General features: G+C 39.0%; 1 protein-coding gene across 1 annotated transcript in view; it reads right to left on the reverse strand.

Moving 5' to 3' along the window:
• LOC131253690 (protein PIN-LIKES 6) overlaps nucleotides 1–16,126 on the reverse strand; it is a 31,117-nt gene extending 14,991 nt beyond the window's left edge. Inside the window, exons 1-4 of the mRNA XM_058254809.1 lie at nucleotides 15,902–16,126; nucleotides 14,286–14,365; nucleotides 13,854–13,978; nucleotides 9,159–9,280 (exon numbers count right to left, since the gene is read on the reverse strand). Of these exons, the coding sequence (XP_058110792.1) occupies nucleotides 9,159–9,280; nucleotides 13,854–13,978; nucleotides 14,286–14,365; nucleotides 15,902–16,075 (501 nt within the window). The 5' untranslated portion in view covers nucleotides 16,076–16,126. The remainder of the gene's footprint in view (nucleotides 1–9,158; nucleotides 9,281–13,853; nucleotides 13,979–14,285; nucleotides 14,366–15,901) is intronic.
• Nucleotides 16,127–19,078: the final 2,952 nt, after the last annotated feature.

Genomic DNA, 19,078 nt, shown 5'->3' on the forward strand with positions numbered 1-19,078 from the left:
ATATGTTTATTATTTTTTGTTTAGCTTATCTTTTTGTTGAGTTTATGGAGTTAGAAACAAATTTTATTTTATTGAGCATCTTTATGTTAAAAAATTAATAATAATAATCCAAGGACAAAAAATAATTTCCTGAGACTATATAAGGGTTGGACGTCTTCACCCTAGCAATTATTGCATATGAAATAATAAATAATAAATAAATAAATCTCTTTCTCTTTACTTAGTGATGAAGTAAAACCTCCTGCGATTGGACTTTGGAGTCATTTGGTGTGATGCTATGGAGTGAATCCAAGTTATTCTTCTCTTTCATTCTTTTTCTATCAAAAAGTATTTTTTCAATTTTCTTTCTTTCTAGTTTTCTTCTGGTCTTTCTCCATCAACAAACATTCCCCACCTCCATCAGTATTCATCTTTCTTCCAACCCATACATCCTCAGCATAACCCGACCCAAACCTCCATCGACCCACTCCCCCATAACCATACGGCCACCCCTGGCCGTACCATCATGCATGTACGACCGTATGAACAGACTCGTACTTTGGGCGAAGCAGCAACAACACTTAGATGCTAGTTGCACACCTTTTTCTTGCACCTTGTTGTCCACCAGAACAGCTCCTTACAATAGCTTCCAAACAAAAATCGAGATCTTCGAAGGCAATGTCAAATGTCATACCCATTTTGACCAGCTCCTAATTCTCGCTGACCTGCATAGCCACCAAGCTGACCGGACTGAGAAGATCCCTGAAGGCTCTAGGGTCCACACACTAACATCTTGATTCTGCCCTATGCAAAATCCTTCATCCCTAATATGGTCCATAACCACCTGAGGCAGCAGGGCTCCGAGAGAATCTAGCGACCGAATACCTTCAGGACCAAGGATATCCTTCACCTATAGTTGAGACAGATTATGTGGAATCTAGGCCAGACACCAAGAAGAGAGCTGACCAAGGCCAGTCCAATCCGCCGACCAAAAGCTAGTCTCCCATCTTCCAACCAACCACTTAACATGATCTTCTAGAGCTGGGAACAACTTAGAAATGCTTTTCTAGAGCAGGGAAGCAACATGAGCAAAGGAGATGGCATTGTTGGGATACATCTGAAACTTGTATTTAGCTCACATGAAAGAGCCCAAATGCTCTCCCCTTCTCCAAACTTCAATACCGAAGCTAACTTGAACCTGACACTCTCCATCACCTCTTTGAGCCTCTTAATTCCCAGCCCACCCTCATCACAAGGGCAATCCGCTTCCAGGAGACCCAATGATATTTCTTTCTCCCCTCATCCTGTCCCCAAAAGAAGTTCGCAAAATCTTTTTTCCATAGCTTCTAGAATCTGCACTGGGATCGGGGTAGCTGCCATCGCATGTATAGGAATACTAGAAAGTATGTGCCTGATCAAGATGGTTTTCCTCGCTTGGGAAAGACACCTACCCTTCCATCCTGCGATGCGATTTCGAACTTTTTCTAACAACGGCTGAAACCTCACCCTTCTAAGCCTACCATTCAAAATAGGCATTCCAAGATACGTGAGGGAGCTAGCACTCTTTCACTTGCTCTCGCCCGTGATAAAGGAAATTTCTTTGAACAATAAAATATGCTCCTCGTTAATTTTCTGGCTAAAAATCGCTTGAAATTTATTCAGAAAATCATTGATGACCCTTCACGACTCACTGTTACCGTTTAAGAAAAGCATGTTATCATCCACATACAACAGGTGGGAGATGATTAGGCAACCCTGACGCACCTTAAATGGTTGGCAGAAAACCCTCTCTACAAGTTGTCTGAAACCCTAGCTGAAAGCATTGGCAACGAGGATGAACAGACTAGGTGACAGTGAATCCCGCCTAACGCAAACCCTAAGACGATTTGAAGTATCTGCACGCTTCCCCATTAATAAGCACGGAAAACTAACAATAGCCCCAACACTTTGAGGCCAGGTTGAACCATTCTTTGTTGAAGCCAAATTTCAAGAGGACTTCTCTCAGGAAGGGCACCCTGTTGCTTATTTCAGTGAGAAGTTGAATGAGGTGAAGTCTCCACGTGCCTAGTTTGACAAGTTCGGTGATGCTCTTCTAGACTTTGGTTTTATTCGTAGCCAAGCTGATTATTCCCTATTTATTCGTCTTCGACCTGCAAGGATTATGGTTCTGATTGTCTATGTCAATGATATTGTGCTATCTAGAGATGATGTTGAAGGGATGGTGATAGTTAAATCCTTCCTTTGAACTCAATTTGAGATTAAAGATCTTGGAACTCCTCGTGGTTTCTTGGGATTAAGGTTGCTCGATCAAAGTTGGAAGTAACTCTCTTAAAGGAAATATGCTCTTGATTTTCTCTCAGAGACGGGGATGTTGGGATGCAAGCCTACCACCACACCTATAGATACTACTATGAAACCCGGTCCTGATGATGGCACTCTTCTCTCTGATCTAGGGACATTGTCGGTTGGTTGGTCAACTAACTTATCTCACTATTACTCGGCCTGATCCATCTTATGTCGTGGGTGTTGTTAGTCAGTTCATGCATACCCCTCGCACTATGCATTTAACAACAATATATCGAATTCTTCAATATCTTAGGTCAGCTCCTAACAAAGGATTGTTGTTTTAGCAACATAGTTATCTTCGCCTCTTTGGCTACTCTTATGCTGATTGTGCTGGAAGTTTCTGCATGTTTGTCGATAGCAATCTTATTACATGGAAAAGCAGGAAGCAGTCAACTGTTGAGCGATCTTCTGCTGAAGCCGAATACAAGGCAGTTGCTCATGCAACCTGTGAAATTGTGTGGCTTCGAACTCTATTGCGAGAACTTGGATATGATCCTCTGAGTCTTATTCCCTTTTACTGCAACAATCAAGCTGTCATTCACATTGCCAGCCAGCAATCCCATGTTTCATGAACGTATGAAGGACATTGAGATTGATTGCCACTTCATTCGCAAAAAGGTTAATAACAAGGATATTATCACTCCGTTTGTTCGTTCCGAGGAACAGTTGGCCAATGTGCTTTTCAAGTCTCTTAGTCGGAATGTTCTTCTACAACTTACTGACAAGTTGGGTATGATTAACATCTACGCTCCAACTTGAGGGAGAGTATAGGAAAGCTACATTATGTACCTACTGTATGTATTGGGTGTGTGAGTCCATAGAGTTGTGTGCACTCTTGGAGCATGATATTTGTTTCTAGTGATATAATAAAGGTGTGTTAGGTCTTGTGGCCCTCTCTCTCTCTCTCTCTCTCTCTCTCTCTCACACTTCAAATCTCTTAAAATCAACAATGTCATCAACACATCGCAATGGGCCAGACAAAACTCGTTTGTACTATTATTATAGTGAAAACGTTTGCACTAGATCATGACCCTTGAAATTTTTGCTTCATGAGATCAACAGATGATGGCAAGTTACATCCCCTGTTAATATGTATGAATAAGCTACAACAGACCATGGAAAGCTACTGCAAATCTGTTATTCTGACTTTGAATGAGAGGGGAGTTCATGAAACGAATAGAACTCAAGTGTTTCAAACCTAAGAATGATCCTGCCTAGAAACCTGAAAGGCCTAATAATTAGTATCAATATATAAACTGGGTATCTTAATGAGTAGGCCTTTAATAAAGAACAAGTAAAGCAGTAGATAAAAGAAACACATGAAAAGAGAAACTTCAATCTGTGTGGATGCCTGGGTGTCTGCATTGAGCATGTTTCAGAACCTACCCATTGGCCAAATGAGATGTACGCATTCCCATCCTCGCTACATTTGCTTGAGTCGCCGAAAGGGTTGGATTTATCTCGACATAAAGCCGCAATCAGGACAAGAGGTATATTTCCAATATTCCCTGTATTAAAGAAGATGAAGAAACTCAAAATAACGCAACATCTTTATTTAAGGTACATGCAAATTATCCACAAGGACTGCATATTAGCTAGCTAAATTAATACAACTGCCCAAAAATTAGAAAACGAGGAGAACAAGGGGAAAAAAGGACAATAGGATGCCAATGGATTTTCATGAAATAATAACAAATTCATTTCCTACATGGGAAAACAGTCACATTAAGTAAATAGATGCTTAGCATGACATGTGGAAGTTTAAAGCATCAAATAATCAAATCATGCAATAAATTGTCCTATGATAATGAAACAATTCTGCAGTAAAATTGTCTACCAGAAAGAGTCCCTACACAAAGATATTAAACATGGGGGGACTAAAAAATTCCCAACAAGTAAACTTGAATCTTACGGGAAGACCTAATTTCCTAAAAATGAGTTCATCTCATTTTAGCAAACAGTAATGAACCATATGAGATCTTGATCTCATTTTATAGAATTGACGGAGTAGTATAGATATGTGAGGAAAATCGACATGTCTTGTATAGATATGAAGAAAGCATGCGATAGGGTACCTACTGAGGTTAAGTGATGAGTGATGAGAAGGAAAGGGGACCTAGGAGGTTATGTCAACATCATTTAAGAAATGCAAGGTCAAACATTACAGGAGTGAGTGAGCTGGTGGCGAGATTAATGAATTCCCAGAATCAGTTGGTTGCAATGAGGGGCTCGCCATAAGCCCTTCACCATTTTGCATTTGTTATAGATTAACCGTTAGTGTCCAGTAAAAGGTCCCTTGGTGCATGTGGTTTGCAGATGATGTGATATCAGTTTATGAGATGAATGAGAGAGAGAGCGTATTGAGGACCAACTTATACCGTGTTGGATCTAATGCGTGTGAGCTGTTGTCACATGTTCCATCGTTCGCCTCCTTAATATATGCTCCTACAGTACTCTTCAAGAAACAGACTCTCATGAGGTGTCCTCCAAACACAAGATCTCAAGATCCATAATTGCTCATGTGCATGAGTCCCAACACAACATCTTTATGTCCCCCTGTCTATGATTTAAACTCATGGATGGACATCTGTCTTAAGTGAGCTTCCTTGCATCCAAATGACTCCTAAAATGATTTGGATTGAGGCAGTGCGAAGGAATGATGAGGACAATCCAATCATTTAATGGGAGAACAAGAATCATCCTACTAGTGATTGTTTGAAGATCACACCCAAGTCATGCCCATCCAAGGGTCTAGATCAGGCCCATCCAACTGTCTACAATGACCAACTGTCTACAATGAAGATGCACACCTTCCAACCATTCAGATTGAAGATCTATACCGAATCGTCTCCAAATTGTCCAAATTAAGGATTTGGATCAGATAGTGTCTAACGAGTAATGAGATATCTGGACCAATTCAATGGTTTGATGGGACTGAGGGACCCTCGGATTCAATCAGGTGGCCCATTTACATGACCAAGTAGGACTGGGGGGTCCACGAGTCCACTTGGAAGATGTATGTGGGCTACTTAGTTAGACCATTCTAACTGTTGGATCATCGTCATTGGACATCTTGATCGTGGGCTACGAAATTGTTTAGTTTATTTCGTTGTTTATATGTTTATTATTTTTTGTTTAGCTTATCTTTTTGTTGAGTTTATGGAGTTAGAAACAAATTTTATTTTATTGAGCATCTTTATGTTAAAAAATTAATAATAATAATCCAAGGACAAAAAATAATTTCCTGAGACTATATAAGGGTTGGACGTCTTCACCCTAGCAATTTTGCATATGAAATAATAAATAATAAATAAATAAATCTCTTTCTCTTTACTTTGTGATGAAGTAAAACCTCCTGCGATTGGACTTTGGAGTCATTTGGTGTGATGCTATGGAGTGAATCCAAGTTATTCTTCTCTTTCATTCTTTTTCTATCAAAAAGTATTTTTTCAATTTTCTTTCTTTCTAGTTTTCTTCTGGTCTTTCTCCATCAACAAACATTCCCCACCTCCATCAGTATTCATCTTTCTTCCAACCCATACATCCTCAGCATAACCCGACCCAAACCTCCATCGACCCACTCCCCCATAACCATACGGCCACCCCTGGCCGTACCATCATGCATGTACGACCGTATGAACAGACTCGTACTTTGGGCGAAGCAGCAGCAACACTTAGATGCTAGTTGCACACCTTTTTCTTGCACCTTGTTGTCCACCAGAACAGCTCCTTACAATAGCTTCCAAACAAAAATCGAGATCTTCGAAGGCAATGTCAAATGTCATACCCATTTTGACCAGCTCCTAATTCTCGCTGACCTGCATAGCCACCAAGCTGACCGGACTGAGAAGATCCCTGAAGGCTCTAGGGTCCACACACTAACATCTTGATTCTGCCCTGTGCAAAATCCTTCATCCCTGATATGGTACATAACCACCTGAGGCAGCAGGGCTCCGAGAGAATCTAGCGACCGAATACCTTCAGGACCAAGGATATCCTTCACCTATAGTTGAGACAGATTATGTGGAATCTAGGCCAGACACCAAGAAGAGAGCTGACCAAGGCCAGTCCAATCCGCCGACCAAAAGCTAGTCTCCCATCTTCCAACCAACCACTTAACATGATCTTTTAGAGCTGGGAACAACTTAGAAATGCTTTTCTAGAGCAGGGAAGCAACATGAGCAAAGGAGATGGCGTTGTTGGGATACATCTGAAACTTGTATTTAGCTCGCATGAAAGAAGCCCAAATGCTCTCCCCTTCTCCAAACTTCAATACCGAAGCTAACTTGAACCTGACACTCTCCATCACCTCTTTGAGCCTCTTAATTCCCAGCCCACCCTCATCACAAGGGCAATCCGCTTCCAGGAGACCCAATGATATTTCTTTCTCCCCTCATCCTGTCCCCAAAAGAAGTTCGCAAAATCTTTTTTCCATAGCTTCTAGAATCTGCACTGGGATCGGGGTAGCTGCCATCGCATGTATAGGAATACTAGAAAGTACGTGCCTGATCAAGATGGTTTTCCTCGCTTGGGAAAGACACCTACCCTTCCATCCTGCAATGCGATTTCGAACTTTTTCTAACAACGGCTAAAACCTCACCCTTCTAAGCCTACCATTCAAAATAGGCATTCCAAGATACGTGAGGGAGCTAGCACTCTTTCACTTGCTCTCGCCCATGTTAAAGGAAATTTCTTTGAACAATAAAATATGCTCCTCCTTGTTAATTTTCTGGCTAAAAATCGCTTGAAATTTATTCAGAAAATCATTGATGACCCTTAACGACTCATTGTTACCGTTTAAGAAAAGCATGTTATCATCCACATACAACAGGTGGGAGATGATTAGGCAACCCTGACGCACCTTAAATGGTTGGCAGAAAACCCTCTCTACAAGTTGCCTGAAACCTTGGCTGAAAGCATTGGCAACGAGGATGAACAGACTAGGTGACAGTGAATCCCGCCTAACGCAAACCCTAAGACGATTTGAAGTATCTGCACGCTTCCCCATTAATAAGCACGGAAAACTAACAATAGCCCCAACACTTTGAGGCCAGGTTGAACCATTCTTCGTTGAAGCCAAATTTCAAGAGGACTTCTCTCAGGAAGGGCACCCTGTTGCTTATTTCAGTGAGAAGTTGAATGAGGTGAAGTCTCCACGTGCCTAGTTTGACAAGTTCGGTGATGCTCTTCTAGACTTTGGTTTTATTCGTAGCCAAGCTGATTATTCCCTATTTATTCGTCTTCGACCTGCAAGGATTATGGTTCTGATTGTCTATGTCAATGATATTGTGCTATCTAGAGATGATGTTGAAGGGATGGTGATAGTTAAATCCTTCCTTTGAACTCAATTTGAGATCAAAGATGTTGGAACTCCTCGTGGTTCCTTGGGATTAAGGTTGCTCGATCAAAGTTGGAAGTAACTCTCTTAAAGGAAATATGCTCTTGATTTTCTCTCAGAGACGGGGATGTTGGGATGCAAGCCTACCACCACACCTATAGATACTACTATGAAACCCGGTCCTGATGATGGCACTCTTCTCTCTGATCTAGGGACACTGTCGGTTGGTTGGTCAACTAACTTATCTCACTATTACTCGGCCTGATCCATCTTATGTCGTGGGTGTTGTTAGTCAGTTCATGCATACCCCTCGCACTATGCATTTAACAACAATATATCGAATTCTTCAATATCTTAGGTCAGCTCCTAACAAAGGATTGTTGTTTTAGCAACATAGTTATCTTCGCCTCGTTGGCTACTCTTATGCTGATTGTGCTGGAAGTTTCTGCATGTTTGTCGATAGCAATCTTATTACATGGAAAAGCAGGAAGCAGTCAACTGTTGAGCGATCTTCTGCTGAAGCCGAATACAAGGCAGTTGCTCATGCAACCTGTGAAATTGTGTGGCTTTGAACTCTATTGCGAGAACTTGGATATGATCCTCTGAGTCTTATTCCCTTTTACTGCAACAATCAAGCTGTCATTCACATTGCCAGCCAGCAATCCCATGTTTCATGAACGTATGAAGGACATTGAGATTGATTGCCACTTCATTCGCAAAAAGGTTAATAACAAGGATATTATCACTCCGTTTGTTCGTTCCAAGGAACAGTTGGCCAATGTGCTTTTCAAGTCTCTTAGTCGGAATGTTCTTCTACAACTTACTGACAAGTTGGGTATGATTAACATCTACGCTCCAACTTGAGGGAGAGTATAGGAAAGCTACATTATGTACCTACTGTATGTATTGGGTGTGTGAGTCCATAGAGTTGTGTGCACTCTTGGAGCATGATATTTGTTTCTAGTGATATAATAAAGGTGTGTTAGGTCTTGTGGCCCTCTCTCTCTCTCTCTCTCTCTCTCTCTCTCTCTCTCTCTTCAAATCTCTTAAAATCAACAATGTCATCAACACATCGCAATGGGCCAGACAAAACTCGTTTGTACTATTATTATAGTGAAAACGTTTGCACTAGATCATAACCCTTGAAATTTTTGCTTCATGAGATCAACAGATGATGGCAAGTTACATCCCCTGTTAATATGTATGAATAAGCTACAACAGACCATGGAAAGCTACTGCAAATCTGTTATTCTGACTTTGAATGAGAGGGGAGTTCATGAAACGAATAGAACTCAAGTGTTTCAAACCTAAGAATGATCCTGCCTAGAAACCTGAAAGGCCTAATAATTAGTATCAATATATAAACTGGGTATCTTAATGAGTAGGCCTTTAATAAAGAACAAGTAAAGCAGTAGATAAAAGAAACACATGAAAAGAGAAACTTCAATCTGTGTGGATGCCTGGGTGTCTGCATTGAGCATGTTTCAGAACCTACCCATTGGCCAAATGAGATGTACGCATTCCCATCCTCGCTACATTTGCTTGAGTCGCCGAAAGGGTTGGATTTATCTCGACATAAAGCCGCAATCAGGACAAGAGGTATATTTCCAATATTCCCTGTATTAAAGAAGATGAAGAAACTCAAAATAACGCAACATCTTTATTTAAGGTACATGCAAATTATCCACAAGGACTGCATATTAGCTAGCTAAATTAATACAACTGCCCAAAAATTAGAAAACGAGGAGAAGAAGGGGAAAAAAGGACAATAGGATGCCAATGGATTTTCATGAAATAATAACAAATTCATTTCCTACATGGGAAAACAGTCACATTAAGTAAATAGATGCTTAGCATGACATGTGGAAGTTTAAAGCATCAAATAATCAAATCATGCAATAAATTGTCCTATGATAATGAAACAATTCTGCAGTAAAATTGTCTACCAGAAAGAGTCCCTACACAAAGATATTAAACATGGGGGGACTAAAAAATTCTCAACAAGTAAACTTGAATCTTACGGGAAGTGCTAATTTCCTAAAAATGAGTTCATCTCATTTTAGCAAACAGTAATGAACCATATGAGATCTTGATCTCATTTTATAGAATTGACGGAGTAGTATAGATATGTGAGGAAAATCGACATGTCTTGTATAGATATGAAGAAAGCATGCGATAGGGTACCTACTGAGGTTAAGTGATGAGTGATGAGAAGGAAAGGGGACCTAGGAGGTTATGTCAACATCATTTAAGAAATGCAAGGTCAAACATTACAGGAGTGAGTGAGCTGGTGGCGAGATTAATGAATTCCCAGAATCAGTTGGTTGCAATGAGGGGCTCGCCATAAGCCCTTCACCATTTTGCATTTGTTATAGATTAACCATTAGTGTCCAGTAAAAGGTCCCTTGGTGCATGTGGTTGCAGATGATGTGATATCAGTTTATGAGATGAATGAGAGAGAGAGCGTATTGAGGACCAACTTATACCGTGTTGGATCTAATGCGTGTGAGCTGTTGTCACATGTTCCATCGTTCGCCTCCTTAATATATGCTCCTACAGTACTCTTCAAGAAACAGACTCTCATGAGGTGTCCTCCAAACACAAGATCTCAAGATCCATAATTGCTCATGTGCATGAGTCCCAACACAACATCTTTATGTCCCCCTGTCTATGATTTAAACTCATGGATGGACATCTGTCTTAAGTGAGCTTCCTTGCATCCAAATGACTCCTAAAATGATTTGGATTGAGGCAGTGCGAAGGAATGATGAGGACAATCCAATCATTTAATGGGAGAACAAGAATCATCCTACTAGTGATTGTTTGAAGATCACACCGAAGTCATGCCCATCCAAGGGTCTAGATCAGGCCCATCCAACTGTCTACAATGAAGATGCACACCTTCCAACCATTCAGATTGAAGATCTATACCGAATCGTCTCCAAATTGTCCAAATTAAGGATTTGGATCAGATAGTGTCTAACGAGTAATGAGATATCTGGACCAATTCAATGGTTTGATGGGACTGAGGGACCCTCGGATTCAATCAGGTGGCCCATTTACATGACCAAGTAGGACTGGGGGGTCCACGAGTCCACTTGGATATCTTTAAAGGCTTACACATATAAAACATATAGAGAATACAAAATTATAAATCCTACACACACACACATTGTTGTGTATAAACACCCACGGTTGGTATGTATAGAGTTTTAGAATTCTTTGGATTTTTCCTCTTAGTTCCTTGTATTTGGTTAGTCTCTACTGCAAATGTTAGATAATTTAGGTAAGTTAATTATAGTCTTGGCTGATTTCGATTTAAGTAGGTTTTTGTAACTTGGCAATATGTGTGAACTTTAAGGGATGTATGCTACATAATTCGAGTGAACAAAAATACATCTTTTTCGCTTCCTGAGATCGGGTTCTAGTCATAGGAGAGATTCTAGGAATCTTTGTACTGTGACTCCACCTTTATTTGTATAAAATCATTTCTAATCTGGTTAGAAACAATTTTAATCAGAAAAAATGGGATGAAATGCCTTGCATTTGCCTCTTTATCTTGGCAACTATAAATGGGCAAATCCAATCCCCAATGAAGAATGGATCCGATTTGTGGATTCATAGAATCTCATACAAAACTCAAGCAATGGAAGTTTCATTGAAATGAATTGGATGGGTTTAATGTCATGCTGCTCTTATACAACACACTAAAAAGGAGGTGCATTTGTAATATCAAACAAGATGATAGGATTTTCTTTTTTGTGAGGTGGACTGGATGGTCCTATCCACTTATGCCTGGACATTGGTTGAATCTGGGAGTGTCAACTAATTTTCATTTAAACTGTCCATTAGCTGGCCTCTATCAGTCAGGATCATCTGTTCGGTACAACTTATGGGTTATGCCCACATATATTCAAGTCCACATCTTGGAACACAAGGATTAAGGTACACTACACATTTACAACACGTGCTGATGCGCATACATATGGATTTGCATACTTTGCTAGATGATGCAACTTGGTTATCGATTCAATGAGATCTCAATACCCAAATTGCAAAGAAATTTAAAAAAGAATGCTCACAAGAACAATGGAGTAGAGAGGGAAAGAATTTTTATTGATATCGACATTTTCTCTTATAAAAACTTAAAAAAGAACAACACTTAGAAATTTATTCGAATTACTAACTCCTACGCCGCCACCACCACCACCCTTTTATAGATCCTAAAGGAATCCTTAATTTGAATCTCTACAACTAAGAGAATCAATCATGATTTATTATAAACTAATCTAATCTTTCTTCATATGGCAAAAGCCTAATGAAAAACAAACACGGAAAACAATTAAATCTCTAAATCTAGCCCAACACCAGGCAACTCTTGCTGTCGAAGATCTTGATGTTCTTTCCACATCGTCAAAATAACCACAACATCTTCTACAGCAACTTTCCCACCCAGCCCCACCCAACAGCCACCCAGTTGCTAAATAACTCCACTAGGGACCTAATACATACTCAACTGATCAGCTCAAATTTACCAAAAACAACATACCAGATTTTTTATGCAGGCTTGCAATGAATTAAGTGATGATTCACTAATTCCTCATTTTCACAACACATAACAATGATTTGGAAGCACGATACATCTATGCTTCAAGTTGTCTATAGTGAAGATATTTTCAAGACATTATGTCCACGAAAACACCCGTATCTTCATCAGTGTCACCACTTCCCACATTCTTGACAAGACGAAAAACCCCTCACACCAGACAAATAACCCACCATGAGTTCACAGAAAAGCTGGCAATTAGATTCAGATCCACCTGTCCAATCTCTGCTCAGGAATGAAAACAGGCTCTACGGATAGATATAGAGGCCAACACTAACAATCTCCGTGTCTTTGAGGTCGTGCCAGAAATAAACATCCCCACACTATACTGCCACCATTGTGCTGAAAGCATGAACGCACATCTTTGGAAGTGGCTATGGCGAACAAATCTTTAGAGGGACTTCGCTGCACCGGCAGTCTATCCATATACGAACTTTTGATCATGCACCCACTCTAAACCTTGAAAGCCCTATGCAGAAACAACGGGCCCAAGACACAGTGCCAAAATCAGGATCCAGTAGTAGTAGCATCAGTCCTCACATCCCACGCATTTTCCTCCGGCCCATTCTTCTCAACAAGAACCTCTCTTGAAAGGGACCTCCTTGAATCCACCACCATTTTGCAAGAAACACAAGATTTGCAATACAAATGTCTCTGTATCAAAACCACAACACCTGTTTGGTTTATAAACACTTTCCCAAGCCAGCAAATGGAATTTGTGGGCTCCACAGAGTCATTCCAAATAAGTCATTACACAGAGTGAGCTCCAATCTATTTGAGAACGCCACTGGACATCTTGAGGCAGATAACAGGTAGAGTGGAAATTAGCCAAAACTATTTCACCATGGTGATTTTTCCACCAAGGGATAGAAACCTTCTTTTCCAAGAAGCGTGCCTTCTAGAGACCTCTATAACACCATCCAAGCACCGACCCAGCCTTACCCGGCACCAAAGGAATACTGAGATGTTTAGATGGGAAACTCCCCACCCCGCAGCCAACACACACAGCAATAGATATGAGATCATCACTAGCAAGATAGATAACAAAGATACTACTTTTACCAAGATTGTCCTTCAACCCAGAAACAATATCAAATTGTGCAAGAATGTCATGGAAAGCTCGCACATTGTCCATTGAACCATTGCCAAAAAATATGGTGTCAACTGAACTCACCCCCATTCTCCTCATAAGAATGAGGGAATCACAAAATGGAATTGAAGGACATCTCACTAAAAGTTGCACCCGCAAGGGATTCACCTCCAGGTATTTTCCCTATTGATAGTAACCAGCTTGGTATTTAATGGTGAAAGTATAGAGAGAAGTTCAAGTTCACTCATCGCCTCTTTCCCAAAATTCCCAAATGCTGATTTGGCTGTACATCTTATAGATCTTCACATACAAAACATCCATTTGGAAAAACAGCCAGGTATACAATAAGAAGGATCTTTCAGTAATGAACAAAGGAAAAAACAAACATGTATAGACCACAAAGTTAAGGCTAGCAATCAAAACAGCCTATCATATTTTTTGGAAATGCAAAAGACTGATATTGCGGCTTCAAATTTCAGAATGAATTAACTCACCAATTCCAATGTGTATAATGGTAAACTTGAAGTATGGATATGGGGGTCGAACAATGGATGCAACTACAAACCCTATTATGGAACCTGTTATAGTGGCAATAACAACGTTGACCGGTATAAACCACCTGCAAGTGGAAGACATCGTTAGAACCTTCAGAAAAAAGATTACACACACACACACACACACACACAGAGAGAGAGAGAGAGAGACCCAGGAAATCAATAAATACAATTTACAACATAACTCAAGAAAATCTGGTGGGATTGCAATTGTACCCTTCAACTTAACCTAAGGATGCAATTTACAACTTAACCGAAGAAATGAACAAGAGGCATCAACATAACTGACAAAAATAACAAGAGACTCAACAAAACAAGCTGGTACTTTACTGTTCTATAAATAAAAGAAAAAGGAGAAGCTCTTGTCCTTACCACTCCACAATTTTCTGTAAAGAGACAGCTCGTCCCAGTTGAGAGAATATCAAACATGGAAGAAGAAGAGAAAAGACCAGCTGCAAGATGCAGGAAAACAAGAGTTATCAACATCATAAAACAGAACCCAATAAAGTGGAAACAAACAAAAGGAAATCACCAAAATACTTGTTCACCTCAGGAACAAGCTTCCCAAAATTATGATACAGCAGAAAGCAATCACACTGCAAGTTACCTAGTTGAAACTGACTGACAATTCCTAAGAGTGGTTTCAACTTCTTCGTTTAGTTTTCTAGATGGGGGTAAATTCCTGCCCCATCCCCCATTTAAATAAACTGGAATGTTGTCACATAAAAGTGCAAAGACAACAAGATACTCAACACTGATGCTAAAGAAAGTATGTCTGGACTGGCCTGTTGTATTGGGCAAGCTCCTTCCCTCTGAGCATTCCATTTTCAACTAATTTGAAATTAACAAAAAAGGAATAAGAGGAAAAGGTGCATGGAAAAATATCAACAACCACTGTAGCTCAGTCATGTACCACACATACAGAAATGGAGAAGCTAAACTCCTCATTAGCCATTCTACAGAAATAAAAATAAAAATAAAAACTCCACTTTCCCTAAGGCTGCAAGTCTGTAATCCATCGAAAAGCTAGAAGTTCTAAAATTTCTGCGAAGATTTTTCCAATTCTCAACAAGAAGTCAATACCCCAGTAATGCTTCACAGATGTCGATCACAGATGCCACTCGCACAGTATCAGTATGTTTGCTCCGAAAATGGAAAACAGAATGACTGATAGTGAACTGAAAGGTCTTAAAGCTCTTTGAGATCATCCATCTTCAAAAAGATATTTCGCTAGCATCCAATGACTCATACTGCAAACGCAATATGATTGATAATGAACAGAAAGATATTCAAGCTCTTTGAGATCGTCTATCTTACAAAAGATACTTTGGTTACTGTCCAATGACCCATGCTGTGAAAGCATTTATTTGGCCAAGGGGAAAAAAACAAAGGAAAAGAAAAAGAAAGACTAAAAATACAAAGGCCAATGAAAAAGAAACTTTTATGAGCAGGTCAGACAATTATAAGCATTCATTCATCCAAAAACATAAATAAATAAAATAGAAAAATGAAAAAAAAAAAAAAAGACACTTAGCAATCATCCGAAAGCCCCAAACAATTTTAGGCATTTATTAAGCTAGAGAAAGAGAACTAATCCGTACAATTGATAGTATTCATTCAGCAGGGGGGGACAGAGAGAGAATTTCAGAAAAGAAGTTTCTTGCACTCAGTATTATCTAACACTCCAGATTATCATAAAAATTGGTTTACATAAAAAGTAGGAGTAAAAAAGGAAAAATCAGATTCTTCTCCTTGGTAGTAATCCAATAACCAAGACAAACTGTGACCATTTCTTCCAATCAGCCAGACAATTTATACCCATTAATTTCGATGCTCCGGCAATTTACAACATTCAGCCAAAATACTAAAAAGGAATAAGAAAATATCAAGAAACTTCTCCTTTGGTTCACTCTCTCCTACTTTTCTTGAAGCCAATAAAGACAGGAAAGAAACTTGAGAATCACATAATCCAGGCAGCGATTTCTTACCCCATTAAGAAGCTTCCGTCCACTCGCAGGGAAGATGTTAACATACTTAGATGCCATCAGGAACCCCATAAAACACATTGTGAAGACTTTTGCAATTGGTAGAACTGCGTATTTTATTGTTGCCAACAAGGATTCTCCTCCTGCCTGACTCGCTGCCATCAAAATCCTCTCCATCTTTTCTTGAAACCCCAATTTCCCGGAAATAGAAACCTCTACGCATTCACCTCAACTGCTGAGGTATCTGTTTCTGAGACAGAAAGGAGATCTCTAATTAAAGGGAGCACCACAATTTGAGATTTTCTAAAACGGAAGCCGCAGCGTTTTCAGAAACTCTGAGGTCTGTAGCTGCATTAGGAATCGAAGATCCGTAGCTGCTCCTTTTCTATTGACAAATTCCTACAGAACACATAAAATTATTAGATAATCCAAGGATGGGAAAGAGAACAACACTCACTAGAAAGATCTTCATAAATTCAAATAAAAATCACTTTTAAAGAAGAGAAAGAACAGAACACAAAAATTCCAGATTTTCTTCAAAATCCAGATCAATTTTATAAAAATTTCGAATGCCAAAAGTTGCAGAAATTTTCTTTTGAAATCAAGTAGATCTTACAAAGAATTCGGAAATTTCGTAATAAGATAAAGCTCTGGCATCCAAAAAGCCTACCACTCATTAATTCAATAGAAGAAAATACAATGAAAAGAAATGCATTCGATATGCAGAAATCACCAAAATCTCTCCAAAACCACCAAAAAAAAATTTCCACAGAATCTCGAGCATTGGAGAAAAAAAAAATCTCTACTCATAAGGAATGTGCAGCAAAATCTCACTTTCTTCGAAGAATTGAAGGCTTGAACTCATAATGAATATTAAAAATAAAATAAAAAAAAACAAAAAAAAAACTCTAGAAATTCCCTGAAATCAAAATCTCTTTATTTCTCCTAACATTGGAAATTAAAGAAAAATGCTTCGCAATTCAAATACAAATATAAGTCTGATAACGCAGAGATCATCTAATTTTTAAAAATACGATTAAAAAAAACTCTAATATATCTTTCATTTCATCAGTAAATTCCTCCATGACTGCAACAAAACCTAAAAAAATCTTCAAAACAGCTCAAAATCCTTCTGAAATCCGAACAAATATCTGGCATACTTCGCTAATCAAAACCTCAGATCCCAGGAAATTCTAAGTCAGAAAATGATCTACTAAAATAAAATAAACTCACTAAATCAACAAAAAATCAGTTCTCCTCAAAGTTGATAAAATTCTCCAAAAATCATCCAAAAAATGCAAATATCTCGGTCGTCCTCAAAAATATCTCGCATTCTTCAAAAATCATATCAACCATCCGTATTTTTTTTGAAAATCCAAAGAAATACAAAAAACATCTTCACATAATCCACCAATTCCTTCGAAAAATCCCAAGAAACGCAGGAAAAAAATCTCAAAAATCATCCAAACGTACCTCCAAAACCTTCGAAATTCCACTCAAATCTCTTGCATTTTCAAAAATCAAAGCAAATATCCTTCCCTCCCTCTCTCCCTCTCCCTCCCTCCCTCCCTTTGTCTGTAACTTCTCTACAAAACCCTAGAAATTCGAGAAGGAGAATTCCGATTTCGCAGAGTTTCGTTCTCCTTTCCGTCTGCGCTGGGGCTTCTGTTTCTGCGGAATCGAACTGAAAACGGAACTCTGTTTTTATTCTCTGTACGGCTCCGCCCCTCTATATAGGCGTCGACTCCAATTACGTAATTACCCCTCTTTTTTACTGTAATGTCGACCCTACCTCTGACAGCATTCAGAGGTACAGCTTTATAAGGCGAATCGCGCGAGAAAAATTATCAAGAGAGCTTTTTTCCAGCGCTTGTGACCTGGATGCAACACCAATGATCCTGGCCATAAATCATGCAATCATAGGTACTGGGTGGTGTAACTCCAGGATTGTTTGCTATTTTGAATTTCGAAATTTTTTAATGTAATTTGATTAAATTGTACCCGACTATTAACACCCGGTGTAACTCCAGGATTGTTTGCTATTTTGAATTTCGAAATTTTTAAATGTAATTTGATTAAATTGTACCCGACTATTAACACCCGATGTTATATGCGGATGTTATAGGAAAGAACTTCACAAATTCAATTAATTAACAGTGAAAAATCAATGAATTCGCCCGGTCACTTCAACATCTACTCTAACCTTCTAATTTATTCATATAATGTCTAAATTTAATTGACCTATCACTAATTAATTAAAATAGTAATAACTAAATAAATATGTATCAAAAGTCGAAACGATTAGGAGTCAGATCTTAATTAATAAATCAAATTGACCTAATTACTCATTTAACCTAAGAACCAACAGTTTATGGTGATTATGATCGAATCATTGTTTTCTGCTAATTGTGAATAGATCACACTATGAACTTAACTAATCTAAACTTTGATCGTCAGGCACAAAAAATCTCGATATCCAATTTTATTTCATAAATGCCTTGAATTTTTGAACACACTCTACACCAGTCGTTAATAGGCCACTAAACCTGAGACTATAAAAAGACGTTCGTCTTAGTGAGATTCACGACCTTCGCGGGACATCGAGCTAAGATCACGTCTTGAATCGCTTAACTTATACTCACAAGGTCGGTGCATGAGATATATTAATATTTCTGAAATTAAGTAAAAACTTAAGTTAATTATTTGTATCGGGTTTTTGTCAAAGTTGTGGCTTTCAGAGCATTAGATGATGACCAGATTTAAGGCGTCAATCGAGATTATTATATTGCCCACATCCGTATAATTATAAACCCGATCAATGCTCGGTGATTGTCAATCTAGGTTAGGGCCTTTCTAGTTGATTGGCTCGTCCAATCATTGGATGGTTGTATCCAAACATAGATTGCCTATTGAGAAACTTATCACATAGCTTATATTGACCCGTACACCTCCTGGTAGGTCTCACTGGTTAGAAACAACCCCGTCTAGGATTAGTATAATGAATAAATGGATATTGGAGCCATTTTGCACTATTTGACACTATAAATACCATTTCATTTCACACCCATTTCCATACGAATTTTCCCTATAAATTGGGGAGAAAAAGAGAAATAAATGAAGAAAGGGAGAGAGAAAGAGAAAGAGAGGAAGATCGAATGAAAGTATGGTCCTTGGTGTTTT

Source organism: Magnolia sinica, chromosome 8, assembly GCF_029962835.1.
Source record: "Magnolia sinica isolate HGM2019 chromosome 8, MsV1, whole genome shotgun sequence".
Lineage (NCBI taxonomy): Eukaryota > Viridiplantae > Streptophyta > Magnoliopsida > Magnoliales > Magnoliaceae > Magnolia > Magnolia sinica.